At 36.7% G+C, this 16405-nt stretch overlaps 1 protein-coding gene across 2 annotated transcripts; it reads left to right on the plus strand.

Moving 5' to 3' along the window:
- The first annotated feature begins 1138 nt into the window (after window positions 1–1138).
- On the plus strand, window positions 1139–16049 carry acap1 (ArfGAP with coiled-coil, ankyrin repeat and PH domains 1). 2 transcript variants are annotated; one of them, XM_079464603.1, is made up of 24 exons: window positions 1139–1420; window positions 1759–1853; window positions 3073–3130; window positions 3604–3723; window positions 3855–3908; window positions 4028–4086; window positions 4180–4363; window positions 4474–4518; window positions 4630–4725; window positions 6603–6677; window positions 6765–6877; window positions 7254–7305; window positions 8003–8103; window positions 8274–8385; window positions 8669–8874; window positions 8947–9016; window positions 9138–9232; window positions 9401–9594; window positions 10534–10581; window positions 10707–10879; window positions 11199–11308; window positions 11396–11506; window positions 13169–13224; window positions 15185–16049. In XM_079464603.1, exons 2-24 carry the CDS (start codon window positions 1801–1803, stop codon window positions 15277–15279), a joined length of 2280 nt encoding a protein of 759 aa, XP_079320729.1. In that variant the 5' UTR covers window positions 1139–1420; window positions 1759–1800; the 3' UTR covers window positions 15280–16049. The 2 variants fall into 2 exon arrangements, with proteins under 2 accessions (XP_079320729.1, XP_079320728.1); XM_079464602.1 differs by having other exon boundaries at window positions 1186–1420; window positions 1573–1853.
- Window positions 16050–16405: the final 356 nt, after the last annotated feature.

Here is a 16405-nt window from a genome sequence, read left to right on the forward strand (position 1 = left end):
TGATACGTGTTCTTTTTTGTAATATATGCAGGGGGGAAACTTGGCTCATTTATTTTTATAACTGTCCTGTAACTCTTACATTTTGGTCTGATGTTAGCTACTTTGTATTTGCCCATAAAAATATTGCTTATATGTTATCTCTTAAAGATGTCATATGTTCTATATACTAATGAATGTAAAATGTTTGATTGTGTGGTGAATTTCTATATTTTACATGGCAAATATTATATTATATTAATATACATAAACGAAAGTTTGTAAAATCTGCACTTAACTGCAATTTTGTTTGTTAGAATTGGGGTATTTAGAAAAATCTCTATGGTTAACAACCAAACAAATGTCAAGTTGTTAAAATGTATGCAGACTTTTTTCAACTTAATATCCCGCCTGTTTTTTACCATACAGTGTTTTTATGGACGCTCTTTTCGTTTTTTATTTTTCGTTTTTTTGTGTATTTAGAATTTGTCCATAGGAAAGAGGAGAAATAGATTGTATTTCTCTGTGTATGGTATTTTGTCTGATCTGTATAATATTGTTATTTTCAGACATTTATATTAATAAAAAATGTATAAAATAATAATGATTAGATTGGCCCTTTTTGATTGGTTTGTTGTAAATTGAGCCTGGAGGGGAGGGCTAAATTGCCTGTCCATTGGACAGTCAGAATATAGTCATACCTCTTTATTGTTGCTGACGTCATGTGGTGAAAAGAGGGAGAGTAGCTTAACGTTTTTGATGAAAGATTACAAGTGCAAATGAATTGAAAAAGATAATGGTGTGCATAACGAATAAGTCGTTTATAATAATCACTGCAACCCTGTGTAAAACACTTTTCTGTTTGATAGCATGGTGGCTTTAAGGTTACAATTCTGTTTGGCTTTGGCATGTGATTTCTTACAGCTGACAGGTGGAGCTTTTATGAACAACAGGTTAAACCAGGTCTACCCAAGCACAATACATTAGCAGATCTAACGACGAATGACAGATGTTGGAAAACGCGGAGAACACTCCCTAAACGTTTCAAGGGAAACTGGGATGTGGACGGAGAAATGACAGTGGACTGATCTTGTACTACAAGAAGCAAAGATCTAACCGCCGATCTGCTAAACATAAAACTGCCTGTAACACAAGAAATACAGACATGGCTGATTATAGCGCGTCAAACCAAACCCGGAAGTAAAGTGCGCGCAAAGGAGGCGGACCAACTGCAAATGCAAGGGCGGAAAAGTGTTCATCTGCGAAGTGTGAAAAGTTTCAGTCCCTCAAGGGAGATATGCAAGGACATGGTGTTTGATGAGTTGAAACGAACATCGACAAACCCGTGAATCTCTGGACTGACAAACGGAATAAACCGAGAAATGGGACATATGATAAAAGCGCGCTTTTAAGATTTAAGGAAGAGTTGAGGCCGTATTTGTTGGTATGGTTATTTAAATGTATTTTTCATTCGATCTTTGATATAAAATTGTATGAATCATTTTTAGTTTATATTTATATAATTTCTTTCGAGTTATGTTGAGAACGCAGTGAATTTCCTGAAAAAAACATCAAATTGATTTGTACTTTTTAAAGGATGCTCTTTGCTTTCACAAATCAACATCCAAACTGATGTTTATACCGAAACCATCCAATGGATACTGTTGCAATTCATTGTTTCTGAATGACTCCTGAGTCCTGGTGCTGTTCACAGTTCACACCGTTCATTTCTAAGCATTGGATATACAAAGCTGAAAGAAGAGTTGTATTATATCTATCTAGGTCCACCGGTAAGGAATTAAAAGAGTTTCGGATTCTTCCAAAATGACTGTTAAACTCGACTTTGAAGAATGTCTGAAAGATTCCCCGAGATTCAGGTAAGTTCATTATTACCATGTCCATTATTAATACATAATCCACCAAATAACGTAACACAAAAGTCCCAATAGTCACTGTACGGGTGCGGTTAACGTCGCTTAACAGCGTAAAATGCCGTTTCAACTGTTAGTGTGTTACATACCTCGGCACTGGAAAGAATCTGCTTGAGTCCTAAAGAAGGAATGAATGGAAGCTGTCTTAGATTTTTCACACAGAGGAATAATTCCATACTGTTACTTTTTTTTAGTTTTCTCGCTTTCATGTCATCAATGTCTTTTTTGGTTTTTGGCTCTACTTAGGCCAACTTGTGGGCAAGTGTAATGGAAAGTAAGACATGTGCTTTGTCTTGTTTAGTGAGTTGGCAGTTTAGGTCACATAGATAAAAACTCACAAAGTACAAGACATGTGGTATTGATCTAGTCCATATGTACAGAATGTAAGGTCCTTTTTGATCTTCAGATAGAGAAAGCAACCGATAAGGAAAGTTCACAAGCAAGATGCATTAGAGCCTGTTGAGGCCTACAGTAGTCTACTTCAGACCAAAGCTGCCTCCGGTTGCTAAGTAACAGCTGGATGGTGGTGGGGGTGCAGGAAGTGAGCGAGAGATACTAAGATGATAAACAGGAGACAGGAAGTGTGTTTCGGGGTGAATTGCTGCGCAAAGTTTTCTTTCAGACGTGCACATTTTTGTACTAACGTTTATATGTTCCTTTTTAAACCCACATCCAAGCACACAGTGCACAATCCTTAGATGCATGGTAAAAAAACCCTGCATAGTATCTTCAAAGGGACTAGCCCTTGTATTTAATATTTTTCAAGTGATGTCATGCCTTTCGGTCACCTGTTCTTTGTTAATAAGAGGAGGCGTTGTTTAGAAAGTTAGAAAGAATAGAAGCATTTGTGCTTTTGCAGTTTGTAACCACAAGCTGTTATTCCGTGTTCGCTGTGAGAAACAAAACGGATAAGAAGACGATGACTCACTGAAACATGCATTATTAGTCCTGTTGTATATAAAACATACATGTGTAAAACGAATTGCCATCCCCTTTTCCCGAGTAGTCAAGTGTGTTGTACCTATGTTTTAGATCTTGAAGTTGAAACACGAAGTTAATGTTTTGTGCAAAGAAAAATACTGATTTGTTGTTAAACAGCTTGAGTTAAAATGAGTAGGCCTTTTAATCCGTTTATTCTCTTGCATATGTTTTCATGTTTTAACAGGGCAGACATTGACAAGGTGGAGGCTAATGTTAATGAATTGGAGTCGAGACTTGAAAAGGTGAGACCCGGAGATGCTGAGAGACACATAATTATATGCTGCTTCTTGTTTTTAATCACAACAGAGAAGACCCTCATACTGTACCTACACCTACACCAACACCATACAATAACATTTGAAATACAGTTGCTGCAGGTAAGGTTATTGCATACAAATTGAAAGGCTCAATTCCTCAATTGCGTCTAAGTTGTTGTTACTGTTCCTCTCTCCGGCCATATCTTTTATGAATTTGGTGAAAAGATACAGTGTAATCCTAAGAGGAACTAAAAAGAGGAATTGCCAATTGAAAAGCTGTTTACCACAAGCACCAATTTCCCTTGCATAAATTAGACCAGCTTGTTTCAGACCACAGAGCTCATTCCATTCTTTTCTATAGTTGTACTAGTTGTTTTTAGCTCCTACAAAATTAAATGTATGTTTTGGAGTTATATGATTTATTATGACTTACTTTAAAAGTCTGTGTGTTTGTGTAGTTGGTGAAACAGTGCCACACTATGCTGGAGACGGGTCGAGTGTATTGCCAGAACAGTAAAAGCTTTGTAAATGGCCTGAAAGAGCTAGGACATCACTGTTCTGAGGACAGCACTATAGGGGTAAGTGTCTTCACAGTCAACTGTAATTGATTTCAAAATAGAATCGCATACACAAAAACCCATATGGGTTAGCCACCTCACCAAGAGTTTTGCTCTCAACAGAAGCTTTAATGCAGGTTTCATTCTTTTAGGAGTGTTTAGACAAGTTTTCCAAAAAACTGTCAGACATCCTTAGTGCTCAAGAGGTAAGTCTTACTTTTTACTGTTACTCATATCAACCTAAATGCCAACAGTCTGTGCGTATGTATTCCTCTTCTTTTACTTTCGGCTTGCCTCCCACTGTGAATTCTGTCTCTCCCACCAGGATGTGATTGAAACCACACAGAAGTCTGTGAAGTTAAAACTGCAGAATTTTGTGAAAGAGTAAGTGGAGTTCAGTCAGTAAATGAATAAATGGATGAAAATAGAAATTTCATTTTTATAATCTCTCGATGTCTTTCTCAACCCTCCTCTAAGCGATGTGAAACGTTTTAAGGATGTGCGCAAGGAATTTGAGCGCAACAGTGAAAACATGGAGGCAGCAGTGGGCAGGAACGCTCAGGCACCAAGGGGAAAACAGCACGAGGTGGAAGATGCCAGCAGTAACCTGTTGAACGCAAGGAGAGCATACAGATCAGGAGCACTGGACTATGTGTTACAGGTAAACATACTGTATACATCCATTTACAGACTCTTTTATTTACACGCATAAGTTATATACAATATAAAAGCAATGCTACCTGTCATTTATTGTTCCTTTTTACCATCTAGATTAATGTCATAGAGTCAAGGAAGAAGACCGAAATTCTTATGGCGGTATGTGTCATTAAAATATGAAGCTCTATGATAATCATGTAGACTAAATGGAAATAAACAGTCACTTTTCTTTGTTGTCTTTCATGTGTGTGTGTGTGTGTGGTTTGTCAGATGCTTTCTCTTATGGAGGCCCAGGCTCTGTTCTTCCAGCAGGGTTACCAATCACTCACAGAACTGGAAAACTATCGCAAGCAGTTGAAGGATGAGGTGAGAGGTGATCTGTCTACATACACAAGCCACCAGAATGGAAAGTAAAAGTGTATCAAGCTGGTTGATAGACGAAGCCACTAAGAGTTGTTTGGAAGAGGAAATTGACATGTAGTCACGTAAAAATAGTGGAAAGGTTGAATTTAACAACAGGGTCTAACGAGAGGGATATGAATATGGCATATTGAGGGATCACATGATGGCACATCATGACAGGAAGTTGTTTGCCAGAGACAGCAACAACAGGAAACAGTACGCATCACACGCTGGCTTGTGCATGTTTTGGCACACACTTTCAAAAAAACAGAACAGTAAAATGCTAGAGCAAAACGTAACGCTTTTACTAATACAAACAAACACTGCTGCATTTTAATTCCAATAGTGCAATATCTCTTCATGCAACTTATCAATTACACACTGCAACAAATTAAGTTTTTATACAATTCTGTGATGATAATTATAGACAATGTTGTACTGTATATTTAGCTCAAGTAAATTCTTAACTTATATCATTTATTAAGATGTTTCGGTATATTGCAAATAAACAAAAACTGTACACATTTTGACATTTAAAAAAAAATATTTTCCAATTGTCACAGTCAGAAAATCATAGATATTTCTGTAAGCACATGCAAGGTGGTTCGTGAGGACCGTGTTAGTCATAAAAAACTAAAACGATCAAATGTAAACTTCTGAAGTTTCGGACGACTCCTTTTTAGTAACTGTTATGTTAAAGTGTTGTTTTGAGCTCAATGTTATGCCAGTACCTTGTCATTTCTGCGTACAAGTATTAATACTGCAATGTGTAAAAAAAACATATATATATATTTTGTGAGTATTGTCGATGATACAAAAATATTTTCGTATTCAGCATGTTAAACTTCATAAAGAAACAGTAAAAATTCAAGCGAAACACAACTTGTCTTTGATCATTAAGTATATGGATAATTTACTTCTCAACGTACAGTTATTGTGCATGGTAGTCTGTTTAATAAAAAAAAATGTTTTAAGTAGTTACTCAACTATGCTGTTGAACATGAAGTTGTAATGCAGACGTTTTAGACAGGAAACTTACTCACCTTCTACTGGCCTGCGAAAACCACAAAAGCTGCTCATAACTTCCTGTAAGCACAGGAAATGGTGAAACGCTAAGCAAGACAAATGTCAAGAGATGTCAAGAGTCTGTAGCAGTGGGGTTTTTTAAGAATTATTTGGCTTCACAGTATTAAAAAAAGAGAAAATGGAATTGTTTTTAAACCATTTAAGGGGTGTTTTAAAAAGTAGTAACAAAAGCAAGGAAACAGGGAAATGTGTTTCGATGGAATCACATGACAGACTCAAACAAAGCATGAGAGAGAACAGGAAAGTTAGAATAACAAGTGAAGGTGGACATAGAGGTTACCTTCATGGCCTTCTCTCCATATAGGTCAGGCAGTTAACCAACCCCCAGCATGTCCTACATCCTTTCTCATTCAGTTAAACCTGGAGTGACGTGTACTTTGCCATGTGTTCTGACTGTGTTCCGAAAATTGGCACCACCCTCAATAGACTGCAATTATAATGCATGTCATAGCTCATGATTGGATGAGACGCTTAATAACTATGTTCAAAAGTGGTGATTATGGCTAAGCCGTGTGTTTATAAATGTATGATATACAACCAAGCTCAAGATCTATCTAAATGCATGTCACAGCACATAGCTGGAGATGATCCTAACCTCAGTCTCCAAGAGTTCTAGCTTTTCAGGATTTTCTGTCTGGTCTGACAAGTCCTAAATTTCTTTGAGTCTGTTTTGAATATTAAAACGTTATTCAAATGTCATAATACATTCTGTTTAAAAAATACATAAAATATGAAATGTCTTTTTTACCCCTCAGTACACTCAACTGGTCCTGAATTCTGCAAGAGAGAAAAGAGACATGGAGCAAAGACATGCTGCTGTCAAGAAAAAGGTTGTCACAAACCGACTTTTGTATTTGTACACATAATATATACAAAGACACTTGTAAAGGAAGATTTATTTGTATCGCCATCCTTAGGACGTGACGTATGATGACTCCATTATGGACTTCAGCCCAGATGCACCCAATGGCATCGTAATGGAAGGTTACCTGTACAAGAGAGCCAGCAATGCTTTCAAAACATGGAGCAGGTACATATTTCCTCAGCAGTTTAATAATGTTTAAGGTCAGACAACATACTATTTTACTGTTTATTAGTCCCTTTAGAAATATGTATGTTCTTTTAATTCAGTAGATGTACTGTTGTGGCTTGTTGAAATTCTTTATACATTAGTAATTATTTTACTTTTGGCACAGTTTCAGTTATTTGCTTTAATTTTATTTATATTTTTATCTATTTGTCATACCTTTATATTTTGTCTATGAGAACGAATTTGCACTTTCACCTATTTTCTCACAACACTTGGGTAGAATTTCTGTGGTATCGAAGGTGAATCATAAGTATGCATAAATGCATTATTTATACGTCACATGGCGATGAAACGTGCGTCTATGTTTATGTTGCAGGCGTTGGTTTTCCATTCAAAAAAACCAGTTGGTTTACCAAAAGAAACATAATGTAAGTATGAACTTCCAACAAGAAGTTGGCATCATTCATCATTAACAACTAACAACAAAAAATATTACCTATTTAACACAAACATAACCACAGGAAATAAAAAATATCTCAACGGTCTATCCTAGACAACAACTGAATCAATTGGAGAGCCAATTGAGTCTCAATTCTTTTCCTGAGATTCTGTGTTGTTTTAGCATTCTAGAAGATCCCAACAATGTTTCAACTCGCATTCGATTCTAAGAAAAGAAAACTCAATTTCTTCTAAAAACAAATCTTTCTTTTGGGGATATTTTTATGGATAGCGTTTAATTTTATAGATAATTTGGTTAATTATGCCTGATCTGTGTCTATTATTTTTCCACTAAGGTATTTACAAAACTTGAGACCTAAATTTAAAAGAAGTGAGCGCATCAGCATTTATCATTTTCGCTGTCTCATTTGAAAGTTGCTTTGGACTGTTTCTGCTAAATGAAAAGAGATCTAGCAGAGACGGTATTTATACAAAACCTCTATTAAGTCTCCTCATCTAATGGAAGAGCAACCTTTGAACAAAACATTTTCTTCTGGTTACTGTACATGGAGACAAATATATACCTACACAAACCACAGTTCTTGCATGTTCTTTTCTGTAACCTCATAAACATGCACCACATTCGCAAGCCACTTATTGTTTTACTTAAACCTTTTCTGCATACAGGAGCAGCCCACTGTTGTTGTGGAGGATTTGCGTTTATGCACAGTAAAGCACTGCACCGAACAAGAAAGACGTTTCTGCTTTGAGGTCGTCTCTCCATCTAAGTGAGTCTGTGTGTGTGTGGCTGGTGTTTTAAAATGTAATGCATATTAGTGCAATAGTTTGTTTGTTTGGTTTTTGTATATACTAATGTAGACATTTTGAACATGTTATTCTGTATTTACATAACCTACCAAAACTCGAAATGGCAATGTGTATGTGTGCTTGTCCATAGGAGCTGCTTGCTACAGGCTGATTCAGAGCGCCAGCACCAAGGCTGGATCAACGCTGTTCAAAACAGCATAGCCTCAGCTTTCCAAGAGAGAAGAGATGACACTCTAAGCCCTGTAAAGCATACACACATTCACATGTTTGTTTTTGTTTTATTGGGGACTTTCCATTATGTTCAGTTGTTTGCATATTGAGCTTCCTGATGTCTTCTATCACCTATCCAACGTCACCTACACAATATTTTTTCCATTTTTTGAAATTATCAGTAGACGTTATTTTGTGTTTTAATTTATTACTGCTGTATGTAATAGGGTGCTAGTATGCTAGTTGATTTTTGCTTATAGTCAACGTTTATACAATTTTTTTATTTTTTTAAATGAACATTTATGTGTTTCTCAGAGAGATCGATGTAGTTCAGTGTCCGGGGGAAATGTCCGTTTGAGTGGAAATGGAGGGGAGTCAGAAACTTCTGGTCGAGAGGCCTTGGAAGAGGTGCAGGCCATTCTGGGGAACAGGCAGTGCTGTGACTGCGGGGAACCTGGACCCGACTGGGCCTCTATTAATCTGGGCATCACACTGTGCATCACCTGCTCTGGTATACACAGGTAATACACACACACACACATTATATTGTATCTCGTGAATGTGCACCTAAAATGTAGGTTTTGTGTTTAAAGGAGTTTAGGTGTCCACTTTTCAAAGGTACGATCCCTCACGCTGGACTCCTGGGAACCTGAGCTCATCAAAGTAAGAATACACACACATTTTCATATATTTCTCAATCATATGGATTTTTTCTCTTTATGATTTGTTTAATCTCTTCTCTTGGCCTCTCATCTTTTGTTTCTTCATTACTTTCTGTCTTCAGCTCATGTGTGAGTTAGGAAACACAGCTATAAACAAGATCTATGAGGCGCGTATAGATGAGATCACCATCAAGAAGCCCCACCCCTCTAGTCCAAGGTTGGTGCTCTGTATTGACATGCACATTTTGAGTTTCTTTCAAGCCTTTGCATGGCTGTTTTATGAACAAATATATACAAGTGCTCACAACATCATTTAGATTTTCTTTTTATAATTGGCAACATTAATGGTGGTTCTCTCTATTTAACCCAATCGATCTTCTCTCAGACAAGATAAGGAATCATGGATTCGCTCAAAGTATGTGGAGAAGAAATTCATCCACAAGCTCCCGGAGACTGGTAGAGGTCCGCTCCTGCGACGTTCAAGTGCACGACGTAATCGACCAGCCACGGAAGACAGACAGATCGCACGTCCCGCTCTCAAACCCAAACCCACTCGAGCCACTCTGCCAAGACTTACAGGTACACAGACCCATTTACCCTAAAAACTCCATAAACACTATCCTTAAAAATGGAGTCTTCAGGCAGTTTATGCTGCCATCACGTTCTCTCTGAATTCCCACTTCAACCCGGAAATAATTTACGGAGTGGTGCACTTTTGATGTTAGCAGATACTTGTAATGTTTTAATCCGACTAAATCATCAGTAACATTAATATTTTAATGTTACTATATACTTTTAATGTTACTAAATCCAGACGTTACTTCAGCAACATTACCCTCTAGCTGTCATATAAAGATTACAATGTGTGAACGTTTTAGATGGGACCCTACCCACCATTTTATCAACATGCTTTTGCAATGACGTTCATGCTTTAAATAAGCAATGCATTTTATCGGTATATTTATTCTCTTTGATATATCTTGCTGTAGCGTAATGTTTTACCAGTTGAACTACAGTAATCCGCAATGATCATGCAGATTAAACCCCACAATGCGTTATGGTGAATGCATAGTACTGTTTTATGGGTTAGAGGATATGTTCCATCAATGCTTCCAACGGCAGCATAGCTAGTCTGTCCTTTTTAACCCGGTTAAAAAAGTCAGTAAATATTTAAGAATAGTTCCTGTTTCTTATGACTGCTTTGCTCCACTGAACAAAAATAGATGCCCAGAAGAATAGTAATAAACTGTTGCTATACATTACAGCTGACTGATAGCCGGTTTGGAACGCTTCGGACATACTGATGCAGAACAGGAAAACGTCAAAGTGCTGTTTGACTAAATATCAACACTCTTGTTACACTTCTCAGCCCATCAAGTTTGAGAACTGGAACTTAACAATAGTTTAATAAAAGTAAATAGAGTAGTAAACAGAAACCATGAATGATTTCTGAATGAGTGTCTGTTATATTTTCCACTGATCTCAATAGTTGACTGTTATTTGTGTTTTTTCTTGTAGGCTTGACCCCAAGTGAAATAATGAAGAACGTTTCCAGCTCTCATAAAGGTTAGAAACACACATACGTAAATATGATCACTAAAAAACGGTTGCAGTAAATGATCAATTCTCTACTTCAGAATGTCTCACATTCTGCATAGAATTACAAACGTTTGCTTACTCTCTCTCCGCAGAGAATGATGAAGAGGATGATCTCAGTGGTCTTCATCCCGGGGCTTTGCTGTATCGATCTGCGGCTATGCAACATTTCCCACTCATGGCAGACGCTCTAGCGCACGGCGCCGACGTCAACTGGGTCAACGTGGCAGAAGACAGCAAAACTCCACTAATACAAGCCGCTCTGGCTGTAAGTGTGCCTGTGTGTGTGTGTGTGTGTGTGTGTGTGTGTGTGTGTGTGTGTGTGTGTGTGTGTGTGTGTGTGTGTGTGTGTGTGTGTGTGTGTGTGTGTGTGTGTGTGTGTGTGTGTGTGTGTGTGTGTGTTTTTCAATTAGGCTTGTTATAGATTGCCCCATTAACCAAACAGTTTTCCTAATGCAGTTAATCTTACCAACCACGGAAAGCTGGGAAAACCTTTAAAAAAATTCAATTGAAAAGAAGAACCGTATTACAGCCAGTTATGTTGGATTTGAATTGTGTTGGGTTTGGTTGTGTGTTTATCTCTACAGAACTCCTTGGCAGCCTGTGAGTTTCTCCTGCAGAACGGAGCTCATGTTAACCAGGTGGACTCCAATGGGAAAGGACCACTACACCATGCTACCATACTGGGACATACAGGGTAATACACACTTAGACTTATTACTAACAACGTGCCACCAAACACTTTTCTATGATCTAACGTGCATGTGTTGTTGGTTTGTTATAGGCTGGTGTGTCTGTTTCTGAAGAGAGCAGCAGACTACAACGCAAAAGATAATGAAGGAAAAGACCCAATCGGCATAGCCATAGACAACGCCAATGCCGACATCGTCACTCTGTAAGTAGTCACGGATCAGATTTTGTATTTATTTACTTTTTTATTTACTGGCTTGTTAACTGGAGTCTCTCAAAAAACTATCAAAGATTTAAGTGCTTAAACCTTGCAAACATTGTCAAATTCAGTTAAGATCTACTGCTATTTTTGCAGCCTAGCGTCTGAATTTATTTCCCATCCAAAGCCTGTGCACACTAACTTACTTAAATTGTGTAAACTGTATGCTTCATGGGTAAAATTATCAGCAAGATATACAATGGGTGAGACTATGGCTTGGTTCACATTCATTCAAATGCATTTGAAAAAGCCACATAAGCCAAAAAACCAATTTTTTTACAACCACATAAGCATTTTTCAAATTTAGATATTTTCCAAATGTACATAAACACTAAAATGAAATGTGTAAAAATATTAAATCCTTTTAGTCCGTGTGGAAGAAAGCATCACGTGACCATACAAATTCATGCATTTTTTTAATGCACTTTTTACATTGAGTGCCAGAAGCACTTTTTGTTTCAATTTTCTTCAGTTTCCCGTTTCAGTTTATTTATTGCCTTTTATTTTATGTATATAAGTAAGTCTTAAAAGGATAGTCCACCCGAAAATGATAAATCTGTCATTAATTCCTCACCTTCAAGTTGTTCCAAACCTGTAAACATTTCTAGAGCGAAAGAAATTTAGACGAATGCTTGCAACCGAACAGTTCTTGCACCTCATCGACTACCATGCTAGGAAAAATGACAATGTTAATCTAAAGTGCCCTGGAGCTGTTTGCTGTCATCGGTTTTTCATCTTATTTTTTGTTCAACAAAAGTATTTTGTCTACTGTGGTAGTCAGTGGGGTCCAAGAACTTTGGTTATAAACATTCTTCCAAAATCGATATAAATTTCTTTGTTCTGATGAAGTTGAATGTGAGTAAATAATGTCAGATTTTTTATTTCTGGGTGAATTATCCCTTTAAAATAAAAGAAATAACAGTGAATAATACAGTTGTGTAACTCGCAAAGCCAGTTTTTAAAATGGGAAAGCCAGTTTGTTGTTATATAAATTGTTTGCGATAAGAAATTAAATAATAGAAAATTGTGCCATCATGGCTTTGACTGGAAGACCTTTGCTTTGTCTTGGTCTGGAAGTAATATGGTTTATTTTTCCTTTGTGTTGGGAAGACTTCATTACAATAACATGGAACATTCTTCCAGAATATACAAAAAAAAAGCGAGATATAAAGCAGGCTTTCAATGTTTGTAAGAAGGTAGCCCACCCAATATGAGATGTGAGCTTTTCAGTACGGCATGTACATTTGTGTACAGTTTGTGTGAAACAGTGACTGCGACTACCAGCAGTCAGTTTTGTTGTAGTAGATCCCAACTGATTTGGTGCACCATTGACTATCATAGTACAAAAAAATTTCTATAATTAGTTTGTTGAACACAAAAGAAAAATATTAAAGAATTTAGGGAAAAAAAATTGGACAACCATTTTAATTTGTTCTAACATTTGTGTAGTGTTAAAAAACTGAAACGGGAAGTGCTGGACCAGTGTTTCAAAATGGTCTAGCTGGGTAAATAACAGTGGCAGAGGACAATAATTGCCTTACAGTACATATGATGATGTACTTTCTGGGAATAACGTCATTAACCAGTCATCTTGTGTGTTTTTTATAGACTCCGGATAGCCAAGATGAACAAGGAGATGCGGGAGATGGATGGCACTCCATCAGGTCATTCTGAGGGGCGGGGATATGGTGGGGGGACTGGGGCTGTGATTGGACAAACAAAAAAAACCTTTCAGTCTCTCAAGAACCAGCTAACTGGTCGAGCACAAGGTGGCCAGAAATAACTGGCTTTGAATTTAGATGATTTTAGAGAAGGAAATAAAAGACAGTATATGGATTTGTGCACTTTGGTATAGCACTTTAAAACATTGAGGGGCGGTTTACCGGACAGGGATTAGCTTTAACCAGGACTAGGCCTTAGTTAAATTGGGATATTTAAGTTGTTTTAAAAAACATACCTTACAAAAAATATAACTGGTTTGCATCTCGAGACAATATTGTGAACAGAATATGTCAGTTGAAAGTAATGGTTTTGTTGGAAACTTTTAAACCAAAGTCAGTTACAACAAAATATAAAGCAGCATTGTAGCACAGCATGAGAACACAAGTAGTCATAAATCTCTCTTATTGAAACAATTATTGTAATGCATTGTGTATAGAAGTGCACCGTGCATGTGTATATTTAATGTTCTGGTACTTTGTTGTCTTATATCATCCACATTTAAACAAGCAGTGTAAAAAGGGTTGACATTGACTCATCTGTTAGATCATGTTATTGCACAAGTGTGTGGCAGTGTGTATTTACACAAATCCTATCTTCATCATGGCTAGTTTCATTCAGCGATACAGTTACACTTCAAATACATGAGTTCAATGCACTCCAAGTCGCACAAATGTAAACTGGTTTATGTTGAAACCTCTTAGATTTAAAAAGACAACTTTCACAAAGTTCTATTTTAGCATTTTTAAAGCATCCACCATTTCCTTAAAAAAGATACTCTGTTATAGTCCTTTGGGTTTTGCAAGGGGCAGCAGTCTGCTTTACAACTGTACGTTTTACAATATTTCGGTTCTTCTGGGACTTGATTTATAGGAATGAGACATTTTTTAAATCATCAGCAGGTCATAGAAGTCCTTGCAAGGCAACCTTATATTAAAAACTCTATCTCACTACTACTTTTACTTCTCTATAATAATCCATAATTCCCCAAACATACTGTTTTACATAAATTCATTTTTCGTTGTACTACCAGTTTTTCATTCTGTTCATTGTTAGAATGTTCACCACTGTTCACCACCATTTATAAACTTCATAGACAGCTTCCTTTAACTATAAATGCATCTCTATTGCATGTTATCATTACTCTCTGTCTTCTATTCTGCACAACTTCTGTTCTTTTTTTTGGACCTTATTATTTTTCCAAAATCTTATAACACTATTTATGCCTTGCAAGTACTAGTATTTCTATTTATTTCAATATCACAGAATAAGCTTTAACATTTGGCATTGAATGGAGCATCACCACCAATCGATCCTCACAATTTACTCACCATTAATGCAGTCAAATAGAGATCATTACTCAAAATACTATGATCAATATAACCAAAAACTAAATCTAATAGGTTTTTGTTACTCTGAATCAAATACACAATGCCCGATGTTAACGGCTGTCTTTTGGTGCTTATGGCTTTTGCATCTGTGTTTTTTTTTATGGTCTGGTGCATGTTCAGTGTAGTTGTAGTTTGTGTCTGTGTCTCTATCTCTGTATACAAAACTGTTTTAGCTGTGTGTCTGTGTATATATGTGCATGTCCTGAGATGGGTGGCCAGGTGTCTACTGTACTGCTTGCAGTGTGTGTCTTCTGCGCTGCAGGCTACAGGTAAACCTCTGCTACCGTACGCTCTACTGTATGCATAACAGCTACACACAGATTATCTGTCTTTCATCATTGAGTGAAGTACAGTCTAATGCATGTTCTTGCTTGAGAAAATACGGTTTTGTTTCATTACAATGAAATGATTGGATTAAATGTACTGCTGTGCAGATGTTATTCTTATTCTTATCGGATTTGTTTAATGCTAATCATTTCTCTCTCTCTCTATATCTGCATATCTCTTACTGCAGGTGACGATACTTACCATGACATCTTCAGGGATTTCTCACAAATGGCCTCCAACAACCCAGAGAAGCTTAAACGACGTAGCACCGACATGAAGTAGACCATTCGGTCACTAGATGTCAGTGTTACACCGTTCTCTGATATGTGCAAGTCACACACACACTTGCACATATCAGAGGACAAGATCAAGTTCATGATGGTTTTTATGGTGAATCATCGTGTGGAAAACTGTAACCTCTTACGAAAAGCTGCTTCATTTGGGTTTACTGCCTTATTTGGGAATTAAACCGTGAATCCAAACATTCAGGTTTTAACGTAGGCTATTTATTCTAGTTCTGGCATGAGGATTGTACCTATACGGTGCATAGCATGTAGTGAACTGCTATTTACAGTCAGTTATTTCTGTGGTCAAAATGGCCATTATTCATCTAATGAGGGACTTTTGTTCTTCTGATAATTTATAACTGAGCATGTTTTCTGGTTCATGCAAAGGAAGTAACAAATAGTTAAGCAAGCCAGAGGTGAAGTGTACCTTTAAATGCTTTTAAATTAGAATTCAAGCCAGTGAATAAATTTCTCATTTGAATGATTTTAAATGTCTTTCCTCTCTTATTCATTCTTTTGAGAGTCACAGTGTTAACGTCACTTGAATGTGAACTGTAGTTTGGGTGGGAGATCTTTTTAAACTTGTTCTTTATGATTGAATTGTATTTTTTTTTGTTTTAAGACCCAAGCAAAACATCCGAAAAAATTGTTTGCTTGCTATTTTATAAGTAGGCCTATGCAATGTTCCCAGCAACATTTACGTACAAATGAACTATCCTGAAAATGGTAGATTGTGTTGCTAAATAAATAATACTTCTTATTGCGTGACTTGTTTCTTTTTTATGTTTACTACACTGAATCTGATAAAACATTTTACTTTAAAAAAACTTAATTAAACAGATGAACCTATACAGCATTTTGAAAAGTTTTTTTTAACAGGAGATGGGCACATTTTTGTGATAGGACTGAGTTTTTAAACATAGAATTAACAAATGTATGATACATAGCCACACCGTGATCATGTTGATTAGCATAAAGACATTTACCAAAATCTGTATTTTTAAAACAAACAAATGTCTGAGAAATATTGGTAAAAGGGCTACACTCTCAGTCATAGCTATATGTCATTAAACATAATGAGGACATTTATTCGACTAAAAATGTTTACTTTACTAAAAGCC

This window comes from Barbatula barbatula (assembly GCF_947034865.1).
Source record: "Barbatula barbatula genome assembly, chromosome: 1".
Classification (NCBI taxonomy): Eukaryota; Metazoa; Chordata; class Actinopteri; order Cypriniformes; family Nemacheilidae; genus Barbatula; species Barbatula barbatula.

Coding starts and splice junctions, on each gene's coding strand:
- acap1 (XM_079464603.1), top strand. CDS start 1,801: ATGACTGTTAAACTCGACTTTGAAGAATGTCTGAAAGATTCCCCGAGA. Junction 4,519..4,629: donor AGACCGAAATTCTTATGGCG/GTATGTGTCATT, acceptor GTGGTTTGTCAG/ATGCTTTCTCTTATGGAGGC. Junction 10,582..10,706: donor CGTTTCCAGCTCTCATAAAG/GTTAGAAACACA, acceptor CTCTCTCCGCAG/AGAATGATGAAGAGGATGAT.